This window comes from Pseudopipra pipra, chromosome 3 (assembly GCF_036250125.1).
Source record: "Pseudopipra pipra isolate bDixPip1 chromosome 3, bDixPip1.hap1, whole genome shotgun sequence".
Taxonomy (NCBI): domain Eukaryota; kingdom Metazoa; phylum Chordata; class Aves; order Passeriformes; family Pipridae; genus Pseudopipra; species Pseudopipra pipra.
The window spans coordinates 9,986,160-10,013,550 of record NC_087551.1 but is presented as its reverse complement, the minus strand read 5'-3'; the positions used below and the strand labels follow the sequence as shown (position 1 = coordinate 10,013,550).

Below are 27,391 nucleotides of genomic sequence, written 5' to 3'. Positions count from 1 at the left end.
CAGATCACAAACACATACACAAATTTCTGCCCAAGTATGCATTTTGTAGTTGCCAGAATCACACATTTTATGAGTGATTGAGAACTTCTGGAGTTCCCGAGGCTTGTCAGCCTCTCTTCAGTTTCCCTTCTGTGATGTTGCCTCCAGTCTCTTACTGGCAAACGCTTTCCAATCTCCATCTCTTACCATTAGCAGTTCCTGCAAAGCAGTCTTGACTTGCTTTTGGTTAAGGAAGACTGTCTGGAAGTATTTATCCAAATACACAGAGTTTCTACATCTCAGAAGCTTCCACAAAACAAGGTTCATGGCTCTGACCCTTAAATTCACCACATCTCTTCAGTCTTAGGTCTGTGGGTTGGTAGGCAAAAGTTCACAGGAAATGACCTTTCCAAGACCAAATGTGGGCAGGGTGCATGTTCAGCCTTCCCAGGCCAAGTTCATTAAATCATTAGAGCAGCTCAGCAGCAGCAATGACTGTATTTATTTTTTTTGTCAAAGTAACCCAGAATTGCCATTGGCTGCAAGGACTGAGCGATAAGTCAGCCTCCTCTCCATGCACTTCCCTGGCTTTTGTAGCCTCATCATTGCCTTGAAAGAACCTGTCAACAGGTTGAAGCCAGCTTGAGGAAGAGAGCCCAAGCACAGCACTGCCCACATAGCAGGAGACTACTCTGGGAGAGCCCTAGGCACTATGAATAGACTTGCAAGCCTTCCAAAAGTCTTACAAGACCCAACAGACACTTGCTTCTTTTAACTGATTTCCATCTTTCTTTGTGGTATTGCAGTATAAATGCTCTTTCATGTGGTAGGCATAGCCTTTGGCTTTATGCCTGGAAGTTGGCTTTCTCTACAATCAGTGTCTGCCTGTAAAGAGAAGGCGAGGAGAAAGGCACTTTGGTCACCCCGAGGCTCCTGGCCCACAATGCCACTGCAGCCTGCAAAGAGCACTGTTATTTTTTCTTGGGTTTCTCCCATTTACCACCAAAAGCACCTTTTCTGTCAAAACTGGAAACTGTTGGGCCCTGGGACACCTCAGCCTACCTGAACTCAACCAGTCAGCCCTGGGAAGCCTTGGATCCCAGAAGTACAAACCCACCAACTATCAGTAAGAGTAGACATTTTCATTGACACGGATACAAGGTCACAATCATTGCAAACCATCGTCTCACTTCAGGCAGTTGCCTGGGTTAAATTCAGGCCTGTCCATTAAAGAAGTAATTTTATTGTGTCCACCACCCTTTTCCAGCTCCAGGTGAATGTGTTTTAAAGGAAGGCAGCATTTGGTAGAAATGGAATAAGATGCTGCCTAGTAGTGCGCACTCCAACAACTCTTAGGTAAATAGCCTCTCACTTCAGAATCTTACCCAGTCATAACTTATCAAGTAAACAGGTAATAAACTGATCTAAGGAGTTGTTATGAGCCATAGAGAACTTACTGTCACTCATAACATAGCATCCAACTCTACTTGTCAACCTGCAAAGGAAATAATTCGTCTACCCAGACCATCATCCCTTTCTTCATGGATCTCCAAGCATGATCTACCATTTTTTCCATAGTTTCAAAAGTTTGAGTGTATCAGTTAATGATGCGTGTTTTCCTGTGCCGCAAGCAAAGGCCTCATGTATATTTTTCCCAAGCCCTTGCGTCTTCTGAAGTTGTGCTATGTGAGAAAATTTGGGTACAAGGAATACCAGAGGGTGATAAAGGACAAGCGTTGGTTTTGCTCAGTGCTAGGATCCCCGCAGGCACTGTCCATGAGGCATCACTTTCTTACAGGAATCTCTCCAGATGTTTCAGTTGAATCTCACTTCTTGACTGAATTTAGGGGCACAAAATTTCTTGGTCTGGATTGATGGTACCACATTTAAAATATATTTATAATCTTTATCCATCCCAAGCATTTAGTTTGGTTGATTTTCTGTTATTTTCTAGTGGCCACTGTGTTGACTCATCACATAGAGAAAATCAGCAGTTTTTCAGGCAATTTGTCTTTTGTGGAAGTTTCAATCCTCTGATAATTTTAGACTGCTCAGACTGCAGGCCACAAATGTTTTGTCTTCCTGTGAGTCAGTCCCACTGCAGGTAGAATAAATCCTCGCACACGCCAAGATGTGGTCAGAACCCTAACCTTTTGTTTACACAGCTCTCAAAATTTTAACTAGTCTCTCTGAATTTTGTATGTTTCAGGAACCAAAGAAATTACAAGTTTCCTGCTTAATATTAAACTAATTTGATGTGTGCTTTTGATAAAGGCATTCCTTTGACAGTGGCTCTGTTTCATTAGGGGTACAGTACTTTTGGGGGCTGAAATAGAGTCAGACAATACACTGCAATGTAACTCTGCCTGGCAGATTCTTGGCAGTCCTTACATACCTTTATGAGACTCCATTGTGTGGACATCAATGTCTCCTCAACTGCTCTCAGACAACAAGTTAGTGGCCATGAATTTGCCTTTCTAATGTTCCTTAGATGTTTTCCCATCCAGTTCGGACTCAAAAACTTGTGCTAGGGTTTCATCTGCTAGCTAGCACTTCTGCAGTGTCATCTAAACAACAGTCCTATCTGCTTATCTCTTGGTGGCTATTCTGGTTCATTTTCAATGGCTTTTAGTAACTGAGGAGGTCCTCATGCACTGAAAGGAGGAAGTATTCTGGAGGAAAGCTGACATGCAAGGCTTGAAGCTCAAGGCGGAGCAGCCCATCCATTCATGCTGTGGAGTGTCTGTTGTCAGTTGTGTTTTGACACTTACAGTACTTGTAAAAAATATTTTATCCAGAATTCTGAGGTTTCCACTGAAGCAGAGAAGGGTGATTTTTCAAAAAATAGGTCTCTTTTGGGATACCTCAGTTTCACTCAGTGAAAATTTGTGGATCGCTAGTCATTTAAAAACCTTCACCATAGCTTTCAGTTGCGTTAGAGGCATTTTGCAGTAGGGCTCATGTAAATCTCCTTTACAAAGAATAGCTGATGTGAATATAGGCTTTTCTGCTTAAGTATTTGTCAAATTCAGTAACTCACATTAAAAACAAGACCTCGTCTGTGCATAAGCTGTTCGTGGTGAGCAAGATGAGAAGACTATTAAAATCAGTGGGAAGTCCGCCGCTGACTTGGAAGCGTTTGAGACCTTCCACCAGCCTTTGTTAGCAACGTGAGGTTGGTCAGCTAAAACACCCAGCGTTGTTTCTTGTCTCTTCCCATGTTTCCTTTCAGTAAAAATGCAGTTGCCACAGTGGATCAGCCCCACAGTCTGGTCCACAACACTCCAGTAGGACAGGTGTGGGTTGAGCCCAGGCAGGGGCAAGAAACTGCGCAGAGGCCGGTTACCGCCTAACCTGGCCCCAGGGAACATTTAATTTAGCCTCTAAAAATTAAAGGTTAGCTCGTGTCCTAAAGCAGGAGGATCAAGTTCCTACGTCCTGCGGTTTTTTGTTTGTTTATTTGAATATTTATTGCTACAGCTTTGCCTTTCCATATTCAACATTCAACCCGGTTTTAATTCTTGCTGAGCTCTTAGTTTCAACATTGCCTCGTGGCAACGAGTTCTACTAGTAAATGATGAGGCTTTGAGGAACGATCATTCTTTTTATCGGTTTTAAACACACCACCTTCAATTTCAGTGAATTTCCCCAGGTTCTTATGAGACAAGATGAGACACATCCTAGAACTATTCTTTATTTGCTATTCATGTTCTCCTTCAGGTAAACAAGCCAATCTGTCCACTTGCTCCTAATACAGAAACTTGTAAAAACTCGTCCCTATGATTGGGTGAATGCAACTTTTTTTTTTTAGCAAGCAAATAAAGACAGTGGGGTATGTTTTTAGAAGACCTTCCTGTTAAATTTGTGGAATTCACTGGCATTTGAACGGCTCTCAGTAGTCACCAAGCTTCTGTCAACTACAAAATAGCCCAGAAAGAGAAGCAGAGCGAAATTGGCCAGTTTTTGTTGTTATTTGCCTTGCTCTAGTTCCCATGCACTGGCATTCTCCTGCTGGCCTCTTCACCCAAGTGTGTTGAGTGAAGAAAGCTTCTTCTATTCTATTTTAAAACTGTGTGTAAACATCAGCAAATGGATGAAGAATGGGCTCTGTCTTAAGTAGGTTGTTTTTCATGTAGTTCTGTTGAGGTAAATGGGGAGACATGGGAAGGTTTCTGTGTTTAACCATGACACCATGGCACACACACTACACACAGTGCAAATAAAATTTAAAAACAATTACTGCTTAAGACGGCATACAGAGTGATTTCTGTAAACCTGTTATTTCTTAGCAAACTGAATGGGCTGGTTTTGGATGCTGATGTAAACTCCTTATTATTTGTCTTCCATAGGTTGTAATTCATTTTTGCACAACAGCTAAATACATTTACAGTTAAGGATTTTTTTAAAAAATATTAATCTATTGTCTTATCTTGACAGATTTACGACAGTATAAAGTGTAGAGGAGTTACTGTGTTCATCCATTTACACTGTAAACTAATCTTGTCCCTGCATGTTGTTGCTTTTTCTTCCTTTTAAGTGGTATTCTCAGTGTTTTGTAGCATTTTCTTCTGTGTTTTCTTAGCAATGTACAGGTTTACTGTGTTAATCCATAGTGGGTTTATCTAATGTCTAGCTGCCCAAACGGCTTAAAAATAATGGGTCTAATGGTACATTCATATTGTGGTAGCTGGCTGAGTTTGAAAGCATTTTCAGCAGGAAAGGAAAAAAAAAATTGTTCTTTCAAATTGATTCAGAAGAGACATTTGTCAAGATGCTTCTTATTTAAATATTTAACAAATAATTAGCTTACAGTGTAAACAAAAATCCATTTGTAAATCCCAAAGAATATGAAGGAAAATCTATTTGTAAAAGACTGCTGGGAAGCTGTACAACGTTAAAATAATCTAGTTGCTGATATTGTTCTCAAAAAATGGTAATGTATTTGTTACCATGCTTCTAACTCTTGAGTATTGCCAAAGAAAATTGACTCAAGTTGGTTTCAAATAATGATCAGGAGTATGTGGGATGAACCGCAGGAGAAAGGAGAGGGGCTTGGGGCTGTGATTTGGGTTTTGGGGTTTGGCTATCATTAAAATGCTTGCTATCATCATTTTGATTATCACTAGAATTTGTTCCAGGAAGGGACAAAATTGCCAAACTTTACCCTGCAGCCTCTGTTGAATCCTGTGCAGGAGCTATTACAGCTCGGAATCGCAACTCAGAAGCCAGTAGTAGTTTCTCATATCTGAGGGCAGAATTTAGTGTCCTGTGCTGTTTGAGGCTTGGTGTTGGGCTCGTTCCTAATCACTGAGGAGGGTTCTGGTAGATGTCAAGTGAAGAGAAGAATAGAGCACGCATCCTTCACCACTCAAGCCAGACAATGAAATTAGAAAATGGCACTGGGAGTTGATGTGAGAGAATTCCCTTGGATTCCTAGAGGAAGAATAAAACAAGAATGAATTAATTAAAAGAAAAAAAAAAAAAAAGAAAGAGAAGAGAAAAGAAGAGGGGGAAAAAAGCAGAAAGGAGAGGGGGGGAAAGAAAATAAATTAGAGAAACCCTGCCAGAACCCTCCTCAGGTTAAAGTCTGACATTAAAAACTGTATTGACTTTTCACATAAAGGCGCGTGTACTCACTGTTTCATCTGAGTTTCTGGTTCTGCATTTTTCAAATCTCTTACCAAGCAGTTTGCATGCATATGATGTTTGCAGCACTACCCGCTCTTACTTGAAGACTGTTTTCAGAAGTCATTATTGAACTATAGGATAAAAAGGTATAAGCATAATTACGTGTTAAAGAGAATAAATATGTTCTGCTAGATAGTTAACCAGATGAGGTTAAACAAGATAAGATGAATTCTGGTCTTTTTAGAAAACTGGCAGTCTTCATTTTAAGCTACAATGTAAAGTGCTTTATCCTGAGATTAGGTATTGTGGCAGAAGCTAAAACTGCCTTTTTCCCCTAACCGTGCCAGAATACAACCTCCTTTTCTTTCTGCGCTAACAAGACTGCTTTACCACCACAGCCCACTCTAAGTAATTAAATCAATCCTTTGTACTTACCGTATTCTCCTCTAGTGACGGTACTAGATCTGATTATATGCTTCATGCATATTCAAAGTACAGCACTGACAGCTCTTTAATGAGCTCTTACTTAATCAGTACGAACAATGTTCATCTTGTTCTTTTTTTCCTCATACATTAGAGCTAGGAACAGTTGGGGAAAAAATGAAACATCCAGCATTCATTTGAAAAATATATTGTACTTTGAAAAGTGTCTAAGCTGGAGAAGTTGCATTCTGCCCTTTAAAAGTCTGATGGACAAATTGGATTACTAGTATTGGATTAAATAACAAATGGTTAGAGGAGAAATGAGAAAAGCTCGCTGTGATCACAGGCTTTAATATTTTTTGTTACTTATAAAGCTGAAGGGGTCTTTAACCAGTTATTAAAGTCAGGATTAATTTGTAATGGTCCAACTTACTAGCTTTAAAAGGGTTTTGTTGTTGTTGTTTATCAAAAACAATAGTGTAATGCATGTATTATGGAAAAAATTTAAGTTTAAGATCTGTGAGCTATTTATAGATTTTCAGCATCTTGTACTGGCTTAGATAAGGGGTTTGCATGTGTGGGATCGATTTGTTCTCGAGCGTGGGTTTTTTTCTTCATTTAAATAATCTGTACGGCTTGTTGTGGTTTTTTTCCCAAGAACAACACAGGCATTTTCCCAATTTGAATTTTCAAGTATTTGTTGCAAGTCAATTAAATACTTGTTTTACACTTGGAAAGTGAAAACAACCACCACCCCAGTAGCAGCAGCGTTTTACAGAGTGAAACTGTGTTGAAGAAAGGGTTTTTCTAAATTTTTTATTTAGAAGTTGTAACTGTGAGTTCAGCTTGCAATATCGCTGCAGTAAGAACACTCAGTTTTTCTTTGTTGAAAGTGTTTCATGTGCATCCTCTCACCAAGGAAAAAAAAATGAAGTAATGCTCTAATGCTAGTGTATTTGCTGAAGAGTTATTTAAATTTCTTATACATGGGAGTTCATCTTTATTTTGCTTGCTTGGAAAGAATCTGTTTCAAGTCCATGCACAAGAATTTAAAAGCTGACGGTCGACAAATAAAATATCAGCATTGACTACTATTAATATTGCACACATGTGTCATTTCACTGATCAAAAAGGCCTTCACCAGGGTAAAATTGGCCTTTTTCCAAATTGCAAGCTTTTTCTCAGCTTTTTCTTTTTTGCTCTTTCTTCTTTTGTTGCTGCCCGGGGATTTGTGCCTATCGCAGCCGATATCACATGACTGGTGTCAGGGCATCACATGGGTCCAAAGCGAATACAAAAACAGATTTAAAATTCTGTAAAAACAATCAAGACTTTGTTAATTCACTTTTAAACCGGCCTATTCTATGGATATTGCATGTGCTTTGGTGTCAGCATGGATATATTAAAACAGACACCTGTGCAGATCTAACTCGACAGCTCCAAGCTTTACCTAGATCTTTTCTCATTATATCTTGCAACTAACTTCATTTAGGAGGAATGCATTAATAGAAAGAAGATTATATCTTAAGTTTATGTTTTTAACCTGAAATTGCATGGCACGAAAGTCAAATTCAGATCCACCGTTGAGTCAAACACCTTGGAAACATTTATCTCTCCCATTTCTTTTTCAAGGCTTGCAAAATTAAATGCAGTAAGAGCTTGTATTTATAATCTTTTAGCCAGAGATCCCAGACCACCCCAAAACTAACTAATTGATTGAAATGTTACTGTAGCCATGGATGTCTGGTTGTGAGAACTTTGCCACACTGCTGCTAAAAAAAAAAATCTCATCTCATGCATTACAGAATAGACTAGTCATTTTGCAAAGATAAAAAAAAGAATCTATCCCCTTCTTCTTGCCCTCTCCCCTAAATGAATTCCAACTACTTGATGCATTTCAACAAAAGGTTGCTAATACTGATTATCATCTACTTCTAAAAGCAGACCCTGTTAGATGGACCAATACAGCAGCAAGGCACTTGATCTGTAACTTAACAGCAAAGTGTACTGAACTGCTGAATACTGTTGTAAATGCCGTGGTGTGATATTTTATGCACAAAACTAGAAGTGGAGGTCTTGAGGGAGAGCATTTCTACATGTCAGACAGATTTCTTCTTTCGTTGCTCCGTTGTCCAGGAGCTGGACCCTGCTGCTTTTGCTTGGAAAAGGGCTGCAGGGCCATCCCCATTTTGGGATGCTCTTCCCTTCTTGTCTCACTGCTAGCAAATTTTGACCCTAAAAGCACCCTTTCAGGAAGCTTCATCGGCCAGGCACTTCTCAGGGTGATAAATGGGTATGGGTGGATGTCTTGCATCAGAAAGAAGATGCTGTAACTTTTTGTTACTATGTGGGTCCACCAGTTCCACCCTAAGCTGACCCACTTCCTTGTTCATCTTCTTGAGACCTTCCCTTGCAGGCAGCAGAGTACACCAGTACCCTGGTGACCATGAGGTTGTCCATGTAGATTTGGGCTTGCACACTTCACTGGGGTGTGAACATGCACGTGGCAAGCACCTACATGCAAGCATTTTAAACACTCTCATCCAGAAACTGAAAGCTTTTTTGTTTAGAGCAAACCAATATTTTTTCTGGTGTCCTTCCAGCTTCAGGTGCTAGAAATCACTTCTTTGCAACAAAGGATCCTATGGTTCAAGTTAATAAGATGGCATCCCAAAGTGTGCAGCACTTTGCATCAGAGATTTCAGAACCCTTTACAAACACCAAAGAATTAACATTCAGCACCCTTGCAGGATCAGTACAGGTGATTATTCCTGTATTGCACATGAGGCACTTAAACTTAGAGATCTGCCCACAGTCACCCAGTGAAGCAGTACCAAAGCTGGGAAGCGTACAGAAGACCCAGCTCATGCTCCTTTGCCACTATTCCAGGTTTATTCCCGAGATAAATTTTAAGCATATGAAATGTGTGAGTTTCATAATTCACTGAGGACCATACAGTCTTTGCTCTTCAGCTCAACTTGAGAGGTGAGAATGGCAGGTTACCACAGAAGCGCAGCCTCCACAAAGGACTTTCTCCTAGTCCCCAAGCTCAGGGAGATGGAATTTGGTTCAGCAGCCCTGCTACGTGGAAAGCCCAGTCAGGAGCCTTCAGGATGCTCATCTGCCTTTCCCCTCGTGTGCCCTGATGGTGCAGGGCTGGTGACGCAGAGTGTTAGAGAGTCTGGTAGAGCATAGTACTGCCTGCAGGTGGGCCAGGAAGGGTCCTGATCCTCATCCTGCCTGGGATGAATGTGGGCTAGGGAAATACATACATACACATATGGGGACCCTCAGGCACCTGGATCCCAAGATTATTTGTACTTGTGCAGATGCTCCCTTTGATTGCAAGTTGCGGAGAGGAGCAGCTCTTTCCAGCTTATCATCTGAAAGAGTGGCCATAAACACAGAAGCTGAGCAGGTGCCCTCACCTTGGCCGAGGGTTCAGGATTGCCATCTCCTCTGCAGCTACTTTGATCCCCACCACATCATCCTGACTGTGCTGGGTTTGCATGGGTGGAGTGGATCTTGCCCACAGGGATTGTGGTTGTGTTTGGTGATGACCAGACATCTTTTATCAGTAAGGTTTTTTAGATTGGGAGCATTGCAATATTGTAGTTCATTTGTAAGAATTTAAAAGATACAGTCCTTTTTAAAAGGTGTTAATTTAGGTCAGGGTGACAGCATGATAAAGAACACTAAAATGTATGCTGAAGAATGGCTGCTTTCAAAGATTTATTTATGAAGCAGGCAGGACTTGTAGTCCTATGATATATTTACTATTTGTGAATTCACCTTGTCATGCTCAGTGATATTGGAGACTGATACTCCAAAACCTGACATGAAATATGTAGCTCAGTTTGTGAAATGCCACAATAAGTAATGAAGTTCTTTCAATTGCAGGAAGAAACACAGAAGAAGAAGAAGCTATGATGCAGGAATGGTTCATGCTGGTTAATAAGAAGAATGCCTTAATAAGAAGAATGAATCAGCTTTCTCTTCTGTAAGTACAGATGAACATATGTATTTACAAAAGGATGATTTTTCAGAATATTTACCCTTCAGATAGATGCAAAAAAATTTTTACTCTCTTCCTATTAGGCTTCAAAAATAACCCCTGAAAAGTGAGTAGTGTGGACGTGTTACACATCGAGTAACTTGTTTTTCTCATGTTTCAGACTTGAAAATGAGAAGCATGCAGTGACACAAGATTAGCCAGAGCTGTGAAAAACGAAATTAAAGAAATATTAAGCACTGTTACGTTTTCGAAGAACCAACAGTAGAATAAAATTACGTTTTAGAAATGCACAAATAGATTTGGATTGTGTCTCAGATGAGTCAGGTGGAGTCTGTTCAGAGAGAGAGTACATTTAAGTTGCTACCTGCTTTGTAGAAATCCTCAATCCCATTGCTAGTTCAGGAGCACCAGGCTGCTGAAGGGATATTAGTAAATCAGTCACAGTGCAGTGATACCACCAATACTGCAAAGTAAGGACTAATGAACTTTTTTCAGTGGCACCATCGAGGAAGGGAGAAGGTGCTGCTCGCTTTCAGAGGCATTCTGTGCCCTGAGTGCTTCTTTCAGTAGGATGATATTTCTTTCCGTAATGCCACCTAGTGTAGATGCCTGCATACTTCCCTGGGAAGAGCCTCTGCTCACCTATTTCATACTGGGTCTGAACTTGACAGAGGATTCTACCTTCAAAATATTAAGCTTTCTAATCCCTTGTCTAATTTTTATTGTTCATTGGGGCAGAATGTATATACAGTAATACTTCCAGTGTTATATTATCTCAGTGAATAGGTTGATGCTGGAATTTGTTCCTTACATCCAGGGGAATATTTTATACTTGGGACATTCCACAACAGCCGCTCCGAAGGTGAATATGAAATAGTTGCATCCTGTAGCACAGTGGAGTTAAACTGACGGAATTAAAGCCAACATTACACAAAAAGAAAAGCCCCTGTTACTGAATAGGCCACCTGAGCCAGGTTTTAAGTTTGTGTATCATTTGTTTGGAGTAGCTTAAAGTTAAAGAGAAAAGTCAGTTGCGAGTCCTAAAATCAATGTAAGTTAAAGGTGCTTTTAAGTGTTTAATGATTTAGTAATTAACATATTGATGAACATTTGCAACTTGCCTAGGGAAAAAGAACATGACCTAGAAAGGCGCTACGAGCTGCTGAACCGGGAGCTAAGAGCAATGCTTGCCATTGAAGGTAAGAGCAATGCTGGGTGCTGAGGGGGGGAAATGCTCACTGCTGAAGGTGGCTGCCTGAAAGTACCAAGTGTGGAGGCTTCTCTGAAGCCCATCAATAATGCTGATATTTATATCACTTCGAGCAATAGCACACAGCAAATATGCTGAGTCTGCAATCCCGTTCTTAAGTTTTATTCGGGAGGAAAAAAAAATGAAAGTCCAAGAAAAGGGACAAAGAAGTATGGTCTCGTTGGAATAAACTTTGGAAACAAAGTGATGAAGAGGTATAGAGTATGTGTCCAGGGTTTAATATTTTTGTGTTGTAGTAATGCTCTCTTGTCTCTCTTATGGCTTTGCGCTCCTTTTGGTGCCGCAGGAAAAAGGAAGGGGTGACCCACAGAAGGGACCCTCCTTCCTTTTAGTGTTTCAGACCTGTTTCACAACAGTATCTCACTGGGGGAAAAAAAAAAAGTCTTATTGGTTTTGGTGGTAAAACACTATGTTTGTCAAGTAAATATTTCATCACAAGCACCACCAGGATTAGTGCAATCCTTTGCACAAATTTTCTGTTTTCACTGCAACTCTCCCCAGTTTAGTCACCTTACCTGAATGAAGGTAACACTCAGGGGAAGATTGACACGGGATAAATGAAACAATTGCATCCTTTCCATAGGGCTTTCCAGTGAATTGTACAATAATCCTGGGGATGATTCATAATAAAAAATAAACATCCAGATAGCTTAAACCATTGCTTGCATTATTTTCTTATTTAAATATCTTAAGTGTTTTCTAATGCTGCCCCGCTTATACCTCTCAGTCACAAATGCTGCCTTATAGTTCAAAGATGTTTGCTTTAAAGTTAATCCTTTGGGCTCTGTAAAATGGACCTTTTGTCTAATCAATGCAAATTGATTTTGCTATTCCGTATTGACCTCTCAACCCTTTGACTGTCCATGGTAATTTCTTTCTTCACCTGATAAGGTACCTGATCCATAATAAATCAATTCTAATTAGTTTGGAGACTTCACTGGGAGCATAAGTTTGTTGGAAAAAAGCAGCAGGTTTCAGGTGGCTTTTTCATATCTTTCCATCTGTGGTTATATTTTTTGCATAAGACTGTTCACTGTATTCTTGGGTAATCTTGAGTCATAAATATATACATTGCTTTCTGCAGAGACAACCCAGATTAATTTGGAATCACACTGATGAAATGTTTGAAACATAAAATAATCTGAAACTAGAGAGGAGCTAAGAGATACTGTATTTAAATACAAAATTTCAATGTTTAATTGCCTTATAAATATATACTTCCTTGAAATGTCCCAGCAGCAGCCTTTGAATGTCTGGGAGTCTGTGCCATTCACACATTGTCTTGAACAAAAATCTGTCTTTTTTTTTAATTTCTTTTTGTAAGTTCAGAGAGGGATGGCCAAACTCCAAAAAATCGTCTTTTTTCCTTCTCTCTCCCTTTCTCTTTCTTTTTTTTTTTTTAATTGCTACTGGTGATACAGTGAACAGAGGTTTAGGAAGCAAACATAAGTGGTGTAGAATTTTAGTTATTTTTTAATTTTTTTTAATATATATTCAACAAAGTCCTCATTTTGCATTTTAGCTCTCAATAAGATTATTAGTCTTCTAGAACTTTTAACACCTACCTAAAGAACATATTAAAGGAGAAAACTCTTCCAAGAAAATGGCTGTGAAAACTCAAAACACACATTTGTGACATCTTGCCTCTCAATGTGTGTGTGTCAGTGCTGTATTGCTTTCTGTGTTCAAAAGATGCAAAGATACACTTTTTGGGAAGCACTGGTAAAACCACGCCATTTATAATACGATTTCCCTGAAGAAGCACGGGCTGCCCGAACAGCTCAGCGCTGTCAGCTCCGAGGCCATTTAGCCGATTGCTAATGAGTGCTTGGGTTCCCTGAAAGAGTTGAAAAGACAGATCTCACTTTTGGCAGCACCAATTCCAAACCTGAAGGTATGGGCAGGAAGAAAAATAAATACACATATATATGTATGTATATATCTAACAGGATGGGATCGGTTTGTTTGTCTAAAAGAAAGGCAGAATGCACCAACCCAAACTGGAACTTAAAAAAGTCTTTGAAAGGTGGTAATTACTGTTTTGGTAAATTGCTCTAACTCTCGCACGCGTGACTATACTGTTTAAAAATCTGTCAAGCAATTTACTTAGCTAGTTGCTGACGAGGAAAAAAAAAAAAGAGAGAGCCTTGCGGAAGGTAGGAGCCTGCTGATGGCAGATAAAGGCGGTTCTTGCCGTGCCTGCATGGGCAGCGTGCGGGCAGCGCTGGCGGCCGGAGGTGCTGCCCGTCAGGATGTTCAGTGATGTGGAGAGAGTGTCCCCTTCTCCAGCTGCTAACATGGAGGCACAGGCAGCTGAATAGCCTTTTGGAGGGTTACGGCACTTCACGAGGAACACATGAATGACCGAGGGTGGTAAAAAAAAGGCAAATTCCCCCCCCTCCCCCATTTAGCCGTAGAGATAAGAAAGAGAGAGTTAACGCGCTGCCTTCTCCCAGCTACAAAGTGTTCCCCTCGGACTGTTCCGACCGAGAAAGGCCGGAACTCCCTGCCTAACAGGCCAAAGAAAATGCAGGTAACGGGGTCTGTTTTAACCTCTGCACCTTCCCAGGCATCCCGTCCGGCTGTTTGGAGCTGGCTGCTCGTGTACACAAGGTGCTGCATTTCAGAGACTGGTTTTTACTGCGTCTGTAGCCGAGTGCCGGGATGGCTCACTTTCAGCTACCTTTCCTCTCACTCCTTTCTTTTTTTTCTTTTCAGTCGAGTTTTAATGCCTCCTTAGAAAAGATAAGTTCGGTTTTGCACACCTTGGGGTGGTGTGTTCATTTTCTGCCCAAGAAATGGATCTTCTTTTGGATTTTGTACATCTTGATTTATTCTTGGCTTATAGTTTGAAGTGGGTGCTCTTCTAAAAGGATTTATGCATAGGTTCACTATTTTTGTAGTTATGGTTTATATGATAAGCTTTTTATATTTAAAATCAATATGTAATCCTGTGGAGGAGCTTATCCTCTAAAACCCCATTTGTAAATCTATTTTAGCTTTGTTACACCGCACAGCCACAGTATTCCATAGATTGATTAGGTTCAGCAGCAGAATCCTATCAAATGGCCTGCTCTGATGATGATGCAAACTCTTTCAGGATTGCTAGTTGACTGGAACTAAAGATAAGACCTGACTGCAATCCCCCAATGTGCTCTTTACAAAACTAGTGTTAATTTTCATCAAAGTGCCGGGCTTATTTATTATAGTGGCAAGGTTGAAGGTTTTACTACGAGAACTTTCGACCATTTCTATTAAAGCATTTCTATGGGACGTCTGTTTGCTCAAAGTAATTATCAGTTTAAGCAGTGGGGGAAAAAAAAAAGACAATATGAAGTCAATGAAGATGAATAATTGAAAACATTTCTACTTCCATGTGAATTTAGCAAACTCTGTCATTTTAAACTGCCCATCGCAAGTGGTGGCATGGGGGCTTTAGCTTTCAACACTTTTAGCTCATATACAGCCTCAGAGCTTAATCCTATTTTTGTGCAGAGTGTAGCTTTTATAACAGTATTATTCTGAAATCTTCAAATTAATCACAGCCCATATTGTAGCTTCCCAGAGCTGCAGTCAGCCTGGGTAACTGTATGTGACAGGTGTTATAGGTAATCCTGGCTTAAAAGGCACAACAGGTAGGAATCAAACTTAAACACAGTTGCTTTTTTAAACATAGGGATGCTTCCCAAAACTGCTGTCCAGCAGTATTTTGTTGGATAAAACAAAATTGCAAGGTAGTCACCTATAAACTGTTATTTAAATACTTTGAGCCAGTTCCCCTTTTAACCAATTGCTGCTTGACTCTTATTTATTTTGTGGAGTGGAAAGGCAGAATCCTTTTCTAGAAATCGAAGTAAAACTGCAAGGGAATAATTTCTGCCAGCAAGTTTTCCCATGGTGTATTTCAAACATTAATAATAAGCAAATGCCAAAAAAAAAAACAAAAAACAAAACCCAAAACAAATAAACAGATTTGTTCCATGAAGTCCTAATAGGACATTATTTACTACACAGGGCAAGAAAAACTGTATCACTTAGGAAGGGACTTAACAGAGAAAAATGGTACTGAAGGACTGAGCAAAATCTATACTGAAATATTCTGATTAAAATTTGCTTTTTAAAAAACTGAAATTGCTGCTGAAACTGGAGAACAAGGAGATGAAGAAAGAAAAAAGGCTTTAAAAATATGAAGTGAAATTCATCAAAATTGAAAAAAAATTAAATCAAGTCCAGGTAGAGATAATTTCAAGTCCCTTTTCATCCAGAGCTTCATGTGCCCAGATGTGCTGGGGAGCCTGAGTGTCAGCACAGTTCCCAGCTGGAGCGGGGGGAAAGTTAACCTGAAAGTTTGGGGCCATGTCTAGGGGGAAGCAAACACCCCTGAAAGTCTCTGCTGTGTCTCTCTCCTTCTTTTCTGTCCGGTTCGCTGCCGTGGCCCTTTTCAGGCTGGTTTTGTCATGCTGAGCTCGCACTGCGCGTGCAGAGGCATTATTTGTGGGGTAAAACCCTTCAGTTTGGGGAAGCTCCGACTTGTAGAGTGGCAGGGCACTGTGTTCTAAACGGGTTGAACTGAAGGAGCCTTACCCAAAAGGAGCAAAAGGGAAGCAGCAGTGGAAATCGAGAGACTGCCCCAAAAAGTAGCACTTAAAAGGCCAAATTAAAGCAGCTTTGTGGCAGGAGAAATGGCTTGGATTACCAGTAATTTTGGCTGCTAGCTCCACTTCTAATCTGTGTACACCTGGAAAATTATTTCCTTGGCAACGGCGGAGGGGGAAGGGACACTTTTAAAAAAGAAAACGAGGAAGGAAAAGAAGGAGAAACAGGAAAAGAAGGAGAAAAAGGAGGAAAAAAAAATATAAAAACTCCTGGGAAGTTTCGGCGGTGCCCTGCCAGGCCTGTGCTCCGGGAAGGGCTCAAGTGCCACCGCACCGACTCCCTCCCTGCTCTCAGGACGCGGCCGTGCGCGTTGGCTGCTCGCAGTGTGCCCGCACACACACGTGTCGCCGTGGGTTTTCCTGCGGGCGTGTGGACCCGCGACTCACTCGTGGGCCCGTGTGCGAGGGCGCGATAAAAGCGGCTACACATTCCTGCCTTTCTGCCGCTCTTCCAACCTTTATTGCATGATGATGCATCTAATTTTTAATTTGTAAATACAAGGCTGAAATTCCCTCTAGCACCACTTGCTTTCATAAAGCTTCTGAGCAGTTTGCTGTCTTGAATAAATTTGGCTTTGGAGGGGGGTCAGGGGGATTTGAACCACCGCATTCTTGCGGGGTTTGTGAAGATTCACATGGTAACCGGTGGGGAGCATTGTTCGGGTTATCTGAATAAGCACCAGCCATGTGAGTTTTAACATGATCGCCCAGGGCAATGGAGAGCGCGGGGGGGTGGGGGAGAAAGCCAAAAGGACTGCACCCTCTCTCCCCTTCGCGATGGGGAAGCGCGGCCGGGAAGGAGGAGGACACCGCCGGGCCGGTGGCGATGGCTTCTCCCGGTGCTTTTTTTTTTTTTTTTTGGAGCTGGTGTCCTCTTTCCCTCCCGCTCCTCATTTGTCCTGCTATCTCCCTCATAATCTACTGCTCCTTCTTTTCATTGTTTACCTTCTTAATGAGGGAGGCGGAGAAGGCTGGGGCTTGACTGACAGCGACAAGCCCTCGCGGTCTGGCTGGAGAGCCGGAGGCTGCGGGCGGCCCCGGGGGGCTGCAGCGGGCCGGGCCGGGCCGGGCTCCGACGGGCCGCGGCCAGAGGGAATCCCTTTGGGAATAGCGAGGCGGCCCGCCTGCCGCTGGCTGCCAGCGCCGGAGGTGGAGGAGAGCCCTGCGATATTCTGTAGCAAGTGTATTTTTACTTCAAAGTGGAAAATGCTAATTAAGCGATACCTGCCTTTAAAGTTACTGCGGAGCATATGGTGCGCAGTGTGAGATTCCTCCAGCCGCTGAGAGCGGGCGAGGAGTGAGCAGGGAAAGGAGCCGGGCTGCGGGGAAGCGGGCATTCCTCCGGTAGGGGTGTCTCGGTAATGTCGATTACACAGGCAAAACAAAACAAACAAACCAAAATAAACAAAAAAGAAAATTCACACTAAAAGGAATAAAAAAAAAAGAGGGGAAAAAAAGGGAAAAAAAAAACCCACCCAAACGACCCCGAAGTAGCTGCTGAGCTCCCCCAAGCCAAGGTGGGCGAAACGCCACCGGGCAGCGCTTGTACCCGCAGTAGCCTGTTTGGGGAAAAGGGCCCCGGGCCGGTCCGGGCCGGTCCGGGCCGGGCTGTCCCGAGCTGGGCCGGGCTGTCCCGAGCTGGGCCGGGCCGGGTGCGGGCTCCCCGCCGCAGCGGCCGCGGGCTCGGCGCGGTTGGGCTGTGCCGGGCGGTGGCGGCCGCGGCTCTCACCGCTGCTCTTGTTCTGGTTCTCCCGCAGATTGGCAGAAGACCGAGGCGCAGAAGAGGCGAGAGCAGCTTTTGCTGGACGAACTCGTTATTCTTGTTAACAAACGGGACGCGCTGGTCAGGGACCTGGACGCGCAGGAGAAGCAGTGAGTCGGGCGAAGGGGAGGGGGGGGTCCCCACCAAGCCGCCGCGGTCCCCACGGAAAGTTTGTTCCAAGTCCGCGAGCGCCGTGGCCGTGGGGGAACTCGGAGGCGAGCGGGGCCGGCGCCCATCCCACGCAGCCCCTCACCGCGCCTCCCGCCGCCTCTTTCCGCAGGGCCGAGGAAGAGGACGAGCATTTGGAGAGGACCCTCGAGCAAAACAAAGGCAAGATGGCCAAGAAGGAAGAGAAATGCGTTCTCCAGTGAGCGGCCTTCCCGCGGCGGCGGCGAAATCGCAGCGCGTCTTTCTTACGTTTTTAACATGCCGACATGAGACTGGGGAAAAAAAGAAAAGGATGTTTTGAAAAAAAAAATTAAACTTTTTTCCATTTTCTTAGACCAGATCTAGGCTGTGCCGGGCCCCACTCCATTGTTTTTTGTTTTCCATTCGAGCGAACTCGCGTTGTCCCATGATTTCCGTGTGGGCTCAGCTCTCCTGCCGAAAGCGTTGGAAATGGAATCGCCAAGACCCCTGGCGTGCGGGCGATGCCGGAGATGGGCGGAAGGAGGAGAAGAAATAGTCTGTCCTGGTTTCTGTAGCTGGAGGAGGGCTGAGTTTTGAAATAAAAATGTTTTTGTCGTAATAGGATTAGAGAGGGGGATATAGAAAAAAAAAATCATTGGGAATGGTTTCATCTAGTCCTGCCATATGTAATACTTAATAAGCTACCTACATTTTATAGTTAGGTCAGATCCACCCCAGTTATTATTAAAAATGTGCTGTATTTACCAGTGGTTTATATCATCAGTTTTACATCTCCCGGGGAGTAGAGCCGAGCTGCTCTGGTTTACTCGGGGGGCTTCTCCCCCAGAGCTGGCACAAAACCCTGGGAGCGGCTGCAAGCGGAGCGGGGCAGCCCGGGGACAGAGACCGGTTCGGCCCGGCCCGGGGCAGCGCGACACTTTCCACCCGCGTCCCCCCGCGGGCCGGACCGCGCTGCCCGCTCCGCGTTATTTATTGCGCCCGGCCGCGTCCCCCACCCCGCCCCGTCCGTGTGCCCCCAAGCGTGTCCCGCGCTCGCATCGTCCCTTCGTGGAGCTCGTCTCTTTTATTTATTACAACACCGAATCATATATAAAGTTTTCAATAAAACCCGAATCTTTCTTACCGTAACTGCCGCTTTCCTCTTTACCTGGGAAACTCCATCCCTCCCGCCCTCAGTGGGCCGGGGAGGGGGCGCGGGGGGTGGGAAGGGACCGATCCCGGGGGGGGGGGCAGCGGGGCTCCGTATCCCGGGCCCCCTCGGCCGCCGGCGCTTCGCCAGCGCAACGAAACCCACCAGACGGAAAAGTTTTTCGTTTGATTTTAATAAAACGAAACTCGGGGAAGGGGAGGTGAAACTTTTCCCCGCGGGGCCGATGTCGCCCGCCGGCGGCGTGGGGGGTGCGGGGCCAAAGCCTCGCTGCGGCTCCGGGCGCGTAAGGAGCGCATCCGCGGAGAGCGGAGCGGGCAGAGGGGAGCCTGAACCACGCGGGGTCGCGGCTGCCGTCCCGGGAGGGACCCCAACATCGCCGGTGGTCCCAGGTACAACTGTGACCCGCGGCCCGCTCCCCGCTGCGCCCTCCCGCTCCCACCAAAAAAATTTCCCCGTGGAGGAGGGAAGAGCCCGGTTTTGCGCCAGCAGCCGCCGGTGCCGCGGGCTCTGTGCCGGCCCGGGGGACTGGGAGCTGCCCCGGATCCCTCAGGTGGGTTTGGTCCTGTGCGAAGTTTGGGAAGATGCGCGGAGCACCCCGGCGCCGAGGTTGCTGGGGCAGCGGGCTCCGCCGTTCTTCTCTGCCCCCCCGCAGAAATACAGGGGCTGGGAACGGGAGGAAACACGCTCCGAGAACTCCGCGGCTGCGGAGCTCAGCGGAGGCTCGGGAGGGGAGGCAGCGGCAAAGCCCGCGGCGCTCCCTGCCCGGCCGGGCACCGGGAGCTGCTGAGCCCCAAAGCAGGGGGCTGCCCCTGGGGGCGACGGGGGCCGTGGGCGGGCGTCCTCCCCTCCTCGGGGGGCCGGTGCTTGTCTGGCTTTTGATGCGAAAAAAGTAACTCAGTCCCTGGGTTGAGGGATAAACAAGTGTGTGTGTTTCCCCCGTCTTTCGCCCCCAGCCCGGCAAACCGATCGCAGAAGGCCCCCCCGCCCTGCAGCCGGCCCGAGCTGCCCTTGCCCTTCTCCGCCGCCGGGGCCGAGGGTCGCGTCGCGCAGCCCAGCCCAGCCCAGCCCAGCCCCCTGCCCACCCGCCGCTCCCGCCCCGCCGCCGACCTTACCTGGGCGCACCGGGGAGGGCGCCGGCTCCGTCCGGCGGAGGGAAGGGGGGGGTCGGAGTCGCCAGGACCATCACCTCGGGGGGGCGGCGAGCTCCGCGCCCACCCTTCCCGCAGCCCCCGGCCAAGCCTGCGGGGAGGCGTCCGCAGTTGGGGATTGGGCAACCGCGGGAGTTGCGGGGGACTTTGGGGGGGGCATAGATACCCCCTGGTGTGCGGGGGGGGGAAGTGAGGGGCAGCCTCCGGGGGTGCCTGCTGTCCGCCAGGACAGGAACTGCCCCGGTGGAGCGAAGGGATGGTAAGGCGGCGGGGGCGGGAGGGGGAAGCGCAGCCCGGGCCGGGAACTGCCCCGGCAGGACCGGGGCAAAACGGGGAAGAGGGGCTGGAAGGGGGAGAACTGCCCCCGCAAAGTCTTCCTCCTCCCTCCTCCTCCCTTTGCTTTTTTGTGAATGGGCCGCGGCGCCTTTGTTGAGGGGAGAAGTGCCCGTGTCGCTGACTTTTGCGGGCGAGCAGAGGAGCTTGCTAACCTCCTTCTCTCTACTCATCGGCTCATCGGCTCCCTCCCGCCCGGCTTAGACGGTTCCCTCCTCGCACAGGAAAAAGATTTGAAAAGAAGGGAAAACCCCCCCAACAACAACAAAATAAAATGGGGTGGAGGGAAGTCTTCCCCCCGGGAGACCGCGCTCCGATCGGGGCCGGCGGGCAGCGCCTTTGAACATTAGCTCGCTTTCAGCTCCACTGCAATTAGAGGGAGTTGATTTGGGGAGACCAACAAAAGCCGCGCACCGGAGCCTCCTCAGAGGTCCCGGTCCGCTCCGCCGCCGGCGCGGCCGCCGCGCCCCGACCCCGCCGGCCCGAGCAGCGAGTGGGACCCCGCGGAGCGGCGCGGAGGGCCCCGTGTCACCTCGACCCTCTTCCCCGCCGCTCCCGTGCGGGCTCTGCCAGCTCCCCCCCTTGCCCCCCGCGGTGCGTAGCAACCTCTAAATTCGGGACACGCGGGGAAAGGTGCGGTCGCTTCTGTTTTATTGGGATTTTAAAACACAAAGTTTGGGAGAGCCCCCGGGCGTCGGGGTGGGGGGGCCCCGACACCGCCTCCCACTTCCCCAGGAGTGCCTTCCGCGCCGGCGAAGGCGGCGGCCGAAACTTTTTCTGCGGTCTCCTCGGGCGGCAGGGACGCGCAGGGCGGCGCGGAGCGGGGCGCGGAGCGGCGTGGGGGGCTTCCCGAGGGGGGGACAGAGCTGCGCGGGCGCGGAGCGGACCCTCCAACCCCCCCGCACTTCTCTAAGAGTTCCCACCACCCGCCCTCCCCGCGGAGGTTGTGCGGGGCACTGCGCGCCCGCCCCCCGCAGCCCTGGCCCCGCCGGCCGGCTCTCCGCGGCGCCGGGGTCGGTGCGCGGGGCAGCGCGGAGCGGCGCGGGGCGGTGCGGAGGAGCCGTCGCCCCGCGCTGCCATTGCCCGGGCGGCTGTCAGTCAGGCGGGGAGCGGCCGGGGATTGGCGCCAGGCTGGTTACGCAGTTGCTTTGCGCGCACATACAAGGGTAGGGCCGGGGGTAGGTGATCAATCCTCATCAGGGCCGCGGCTCCATCGCCCCGACAGCGCGGGCCGCCGGGCAAGGTAAACGCGGGGCGCCCCGACAAGTCGGAGGTGCGCGGCTCGGCTTCGGGCAGCGCCCCCCCCGGCCCCCCTCCCCAGCCCGCCTCTCACCTGCCTGCCCCCCCCCGCTCCTTCCTCCCCCCGCCCGGCCCCCTCCGCGCCCCCCGCCCGCTCCGCCCCGCGCTGCCCCGCGCAGCCCCCGCCGGGCGGGCGCTCAGTCGCTCCGCAGGTGGCCGCGCAGGTGAGGCGGGCGGGGGCGGCGGGCACCGCGCTCACCGACGGGGCGGGCGGCGGGACGGAGCGTAGCGGGCCCGCGGCACCGCGAGCGGGGGTGGTGAGCGCGGCTGGGCCGGGGCTGCCTCGGGATTTTCCTCTGTCCTCTCTTTCTCTTTTTCACTTCTATTTCCCCCTTTTTCCCCACCTCTCTCCAGCCGGGACGGGCCGGCTCCGCCGCGTCCCCGACAAAGTTATGCAACGGCGGGTCACGGCGTTGCCACCCGACCTGCGCCCGGCCCCGGCCTACCGGGGGGTGCCACGAACCCCCACCCAGAATTTCCCCGGGGTGCCCGCCATACCCCCGGCTGGGGGGACAGTTGTCTCAGCCTCGGCAGCGGGGGCCGCCCCCGGGGCTCGACGGGACCGCCTGGGGTCTCTCCGCTCCTTCCTCCCCTCCTCATTTATCTGCGGGATTTTGCCACCGAGCCCGGCCGCTGCCTTCCGAGCTGGGTCCCGTGTATGTGTCCGTCCCCCCCGCCGGCCCTGCCGGAGACCCCCGGTAGGGCCCCGCCGCCGTCCCGTCCCGGCTGCCGGCGCTGTCGCCCGCTCGGCTGCCGGCGCGCTCCTTTTTCCTTTTCCCCTTTTTAACTCTTATCCATTTCTAATTAAAACGTCCCCGTCTGCTCGCTTTTAAATTAATTATACTTCCCTCCTCTGATACCTCCTTTTGATTCCTAATCCAATTATCTTTTTAAATAATTGCTTTATCTCTCCCGATCGCCGGGCACTGTTGCCTCTCGGCACTTGCGCGCAACTCGCCTTCGTTTAAAAAAATAATAATAAAATTAACAATCGGAAGCCGCCCGCCCGGTGTCCCCGCGCCGGGTGGGCGCAGACCTGCGGGAGCTCCGGGCGCCCCCCGGCAGGACTCGGGGCGGCCGGAGCCTCACCCGCTTCTCTCTGCTCTCTTCCCAGGCGCTCCGGCCTCGCCTCCGTGCGGGGAAGAAATCCGCCCGTTTCCCGATCGTCGTTATTATTTTAAATTTTTTTTTCTCCTTCATTTTTATTTTTCCCTCACTTCACCTGCGATCACTCGAGGACCTCGCGGCGGTGACGGCGGGACGGAACGAAAAAAAGTCCTTTCACGCTGATTTTCTGCTCCGTTTTTAAATTATCGTTGGCTTTTAAAATTTATTTTTTTTTTTGCCTCTTGTTTGGTTTTTTTCCGGGCTACTTTTTGTCGGCTTTTTTTTTTCCTTCCCTTCTTTTTCCCCCCTTCCCACCCCATACATTTGATTTGATTTTGAATTGGGTTCGTTTTTTTTTTCTGCGGGACTTTGGAAGAAACTGCCCGGCTTTTAGCATGATGTCTTACCTCAAACAGCCCCCTTACGGCATGAATGGGCTGGGGCTGACGGGCCCTGCCATGGACCTGCTTCATCCCTCCGTGGGGTATCCGGGTGAGTACCACGGGCCTCGCCTGCGCCCCCCCCCCCCTCCCCCCGGTTCCACTATCCTCCAGCAAGCGGAGGGCGAAAAGTTCATGTCCCAGGCTGTTTTGGAGGACCCGATGGGGCTGTACGGTTTGGGGTGGGCTGTGGGGTGGGTCCCCCTGTTTGCCTGCACCCCTGGCTGGGGAGAGTGGGGTCTAGCTGAGTTTCTCCCCTGTTCCGGGGGTTTCTTCGTTCTTGCGGCGATTTTTAAGGATAAAAAAGTTTTAAATAAAGAAAAAAAAGTGGATTTATTTCAGCACAACGAAATCTCCCCGCGGCTCCCGCTGGAGCCAGGCCCGACCCTTCCCCAGCCCTGCGCCCCTCGCCCTGCCCTCAGCGAGACGGGGTCCAGCAGCCGTGGGGGTGTGGGGGCACTGCTGCAATTTGGGGTCAGCAGCAGGGGTTTATCTCAAGCTGCTGCACCAGGGATCCCGGGGCTCCCGCCGTGCTGCGGAATGTGCGGGAGGTGCGTGGGGATCCAGGGTGACCAGTGTGGCCGTGCTCATCCCCCAGCCACCCCACGGAAGCAGCGGCGGGAACGCACCACCTTCACCCGCTCGCAGTTGGATGTGCTGGAGGCTCTCTTTGCCAAGACCCGCTACCCTGACATCTTCATGCGAGAGGAAGTCGCCCTGAAGATCAACCTGCCCGAATCCCGAGTCCAGGTACCGGACCTGCGTGGGGGAATCCTGCATGGCTGTGGGTTGGGGGGATGCAGGGACGTCCCAGCTCAGCTGGCGCCACTCAGACTGAGTGTTCTGTTCACACTCATCCCTGTTTCCTTGGGACAGGGGTGCATGTGGGCTTCAGTCCACTTGTTTGTCCCATTCAGCTGAAGATGGGGCATTTATTTTTATTTATTATCCTCTTGCGATAACATTATTTTTATTAATATTTTTCTGTCACACTCCACCTGCCCCAGAGCACAGCAGCCCCACTACCTGAGTGCTTCCTAGAGGTACTTCCTCTGGGCACTGTTCCCCAGATACCCAAAGGGTTGGAATATGCAGGCAGCACCCAACGCAGGATCTGTCCCCCAAAACCATATTTTGTCACCATGACAGGGATATGCACGAGCTGGGACACCTCAGCCATTGACCCTGGTCATCGTTGCTTTTGGCAGGATGTGGTGTGGCCTGGGTGTTAGACCGGGATGGGTTTTTTATTTTGGGGTGTGGGGGGATGTGCTGATGGCTGGGTGCAGGTGCTCTCAGAACTGGTGCCAGGGTGAGGTTGGTTGGGTGCTCACAGAGTGAAGAGCCCCTTCTGGGGCTCTCTGGGCCCCCTGCTCACCCCACCACCCCTCCTTGCTGCCCTGCACCCCATTTTCTCCCTTCAGGTCTGGTTCAAGAACCGCCGTGCCAAGTGCCGGCAGCAGCAGCAGAGCGGCGGTGGGGCCAAGAGCCGCCCGGCCAAGAAGAAATCCTCGCCAGCTCGGGAGAGCTCGGGCTCCGAGAGCAGTGGGCAGTTCACGCCGCCGGCAGCGGCCTCCAGCTCGGCCTCCTCTTCCTCCTCCAGCTCGGCCTCCTCAGCCCCGGTGGGCGCCCCGGCATCTCTCAGCACCCCGGCGTCGTCCATCTGGAGCCCGGCTTCCATCTCCCCCGGCGCGGCGCCGGCGGGGGTGACGGTGCCCGAGCCGCTGCCTCCGGCCGCCGCGTCCTGCATGCAGCGGGCCGGCCCCGCCGCCACCGCCGCCTCCGCTAGCTACCCCGTGTCCTACAGCCAAGGCGGGGGGTACGGACAGGGGTACCCCGCGCCGCCCTCCTCGTCCTACTTCGGGGGCGTGGATTGCAGCTCCTACCTGGCGCCCATGCACTCCCACCACCACCCCCACCAGCTCAGCCCCATGGGGCCCTCCTCGGTGCCAGGCCACCACCACCACCACCCGCTGAGCCAGAGCTCGGGCCACCACCACCACCATCACCATCACCACCACCACCAGGGTTACGGCGGCACGGGGCTGCCCTTCAACTCCTCCGACTGCCTGGACTACAAGGAGCCCGCTGCTGCCGCTGCTGCCTCCTGGAAGCTCAACTTTAACTCCCCCGACTGCCTCGACTACAAGGACCAGGCGTCCTGGCGCTTCCAGGTCTTGTGAGGGGCCGATCACCATCCCCCCAAGCTGCCACTGACCCCCCACCTGGGGTCCCCCCACCGCCTCCTGGGCAGGACTCTGGCTCTTCCTCCTCCTCCCTCTTTGTTAGCAGTGGCGATGCCCTGGGGAGGTCCTGCCACCCCCATCTCTACTGACTGATATTTATTTTGCTTCCTGCATCGCTCCACCAGGTTTATTATAATTATTATTTTTTTAAACGCAACAGAAGAGGAGTTTAAAAAAAAAATAAATTAAGAAAGCCTAGCGTCTCCCCTGCTGCCCCCCGGGCAGAGGCGCAGGCTGGCTCCTGCCCTGCCGGTGCCCCCCCACCCCCAGCTTTGTGCGGGGACCCTCAGCCTCTCCGGGCACGGAAGCCCCGGTTTGCCGGTCCTGTACAGCCTCTTGCCGCGGGGAGCGGCGGGAACAATGTAAATACTAGGTCCGTTCCAGTGACCACGATTATTTTTAGTTGATGCTGTTGGGTTGGCATTTATCTAGAGTCTAACGTGGAACAGAACGTAAAAAAAAAGAACAAAAAAATAATCTTTTTTAAATTTTAATTTTCTTCCCTAAAAATGAATCTTTCCCAGTCTCATGTCCTCCGTCCATCCTCGAGGGCTCTGCACAAGCTTGGCTGTGCCGTCCCGGGGCTGGGGGCAGGGGTGTGCAGCAGCCATGGGGGACGCCCAGAGGGGGAGGCAAAGGGGGAGGGAAAGGCTGCCCAGCTGATCCGTAACCTGCGAACCAAAAAAACCCAAAACTTTTGGAAAAAAAAAATAAAAAGGCAAGAAAAAAGCCGTAAAAAAAGTTTTGGTTTATTTTTTGGGGGGAGGGTTGCAGGGGCAAGCAGCTCTGCTTTGGGGCTGGGGGAGGGGCGCACGGCTTTTCGGGGTGTGTTTTTTGATTTGGTTTTCGTTCTGGTTTTCTTGAGCCCCTTCTGTCGGTCGGTGCGTGGTGGCGGGTCGGTGCCGCAGCCCCGCGTTGCCCGCCTGCCTCGCCCGCCTGGGCTGGGGCTTTCCGGCCGCTTTGCCCCGCAGGGAGGAGAGGGACCGTGTAAACGTGATTTTTGATGCCGTAACCCCATGCTTACCCCTTCGACTGTAAGGGACCCCTTTCTTTCTTCGCCCCAACCCCAATAAAATCTAAACTAATAAATGCAGTGGTGTGTCCTGTGCTCCTTCCTCCCTCCCGCCTCCTCTTCCTCGTGAAACTTCCCTGGGAAGAGTGAGGTGCTGGGAAAGAGTTCCTCTGGGGTCCCAGCAGGAGGGGGATGTGTATGATGAGTTTGTGAGTGCTCTGGAGGGGGACCCACCGCCACTTCTGCAGGTGTGGGCTGGGGACCCACTCTTTCGTTAATTGACGCTTAATTGGTTACTGATTTATTGCTGCGCCGCGGTGTCGATGGGGCTCACGGGATGGGCAAACACTGGCCGAAACAGCAATCCCCCGCAGCTGGTGGGGCAGTCCCCCAAACTCGGGACCCACGGACACGCCTGAGTGGTGGTGGTGGGGTGCGAGGGCCACTCGGACACCCAGCCCCGCAGCCAGACCTCTACCCACTGTGCGGGGAGGGGTGTTCGGCACTCGTGCTTCCAGCCCTGGCTCCCGGCCGTTCCATCCTCACCCGCTGCCGGCTGGGAAGACAGGGGGATGAATTATTGCTCGTGACAATCCCCCCCACCCCTTTTTTTTTATTCTCCTTTCCCCAGACCTTCCCTGCAGTTGTTGGAAGCTGTCAGCTGGTGCCGGGGCTGTTCCTACCCGCAAACGACTAGAGCTGAGGGCACCAGCGGGGCCACTGCTACCCTGCTTGGGTCATTGATACACTGCTCGGGGAGCACTCCCAAATTCC

General features: G+C 49.4%; 2 protein-coding genes across 19 annotated transcripts in view; both read left to right on the top strand.

The window, feature by feature from the left end:
- The window catches only part of EHBP1 (EH domain binding protein 1), a 212,299-nt gene extending 193,289 nt beyond the window's left edge, over window positions 1–19,010 (top strand). For 17 of the 18 annotated variants that reach the window (XM_064647676.1, XM_064647675.1, XM_064647688.1 and 14 more), the window contains 4 exons: window positions 9,931–10,030; window positions 11,171–11,244; window positions 17,728–17,842; window positions 18,013–19,010. In XM_064647676.1, coding sequence (XP_064503746.1) covers window positions 9,931–10,030; window positions 11,171–11,244; window positions 17,728–17,842; window positions 18,013–18,103 — 380 coding nt within the window. In that variant the 3' untranslated portion in view covers window positions 18,104–19,010. Of the gene's footprint in view, window positions 1–9,930; window positions 10,031–10,205; window positions 10,340–11,170; window positions 11,245–17,727; window positions 17,843–18,012 lie in introns of those variants that run through there. The other variant, XM_064647691.1, reaches the window with a different exon arrangement.
- A 2,577-nt stretch (window positions 19,011–21,587) lies between these two features.
- On the top strand, window positions 21,588–26,698 carry OTX1 (orthodenticle homeobox 1). The gene is made up of 4 exons (XM_064647673.1): window positions 21,588–21,756; window positions 22,927–23,411; window positions 23,958–24,109; window positions 24,784–26,698. Exons 2-4 carry the CDS (start codon window positions 23,315–23,317, stop codon window positions 25,540–25,542), a joined length of 1,008 nt encoding a protein of 335 aa, XP_064503743.1. The 5' UTR covers window positions 21,588–21,756; window positions 22,927–23,314; the 3' UTR covers window positions 25,543–26,698.
- The last annotated feature ends 693 nt before the right edge of the window (window positions 26,699–27,391 follow it).

Excerpts from the sequence above, each read along its gene's own strand:
- OTX1 (XM_064647673.1), top strand. The coding sequence starts at position 23,315 with ATGATGTCTTACCTCAAACAGCCCCCTTACGGCATGAATGGGCTGGGG. Across the intron at positions 23,412-23,957 it reads TCCCTCCGTGGGGTATCCGG|CCACCCCACGGAAGCAGCGG; the intron begins GTGAGTACCACG and ends CTCATCCCCCAG. Across the intron at positions 24,110-24,783 it reads TGCCCGAATCCCGAGTCCAG|GTCTGGTTCAAGAACCGCCG; the intron begins GTACCGGACCTG and ends TTCTCCCTTCAG.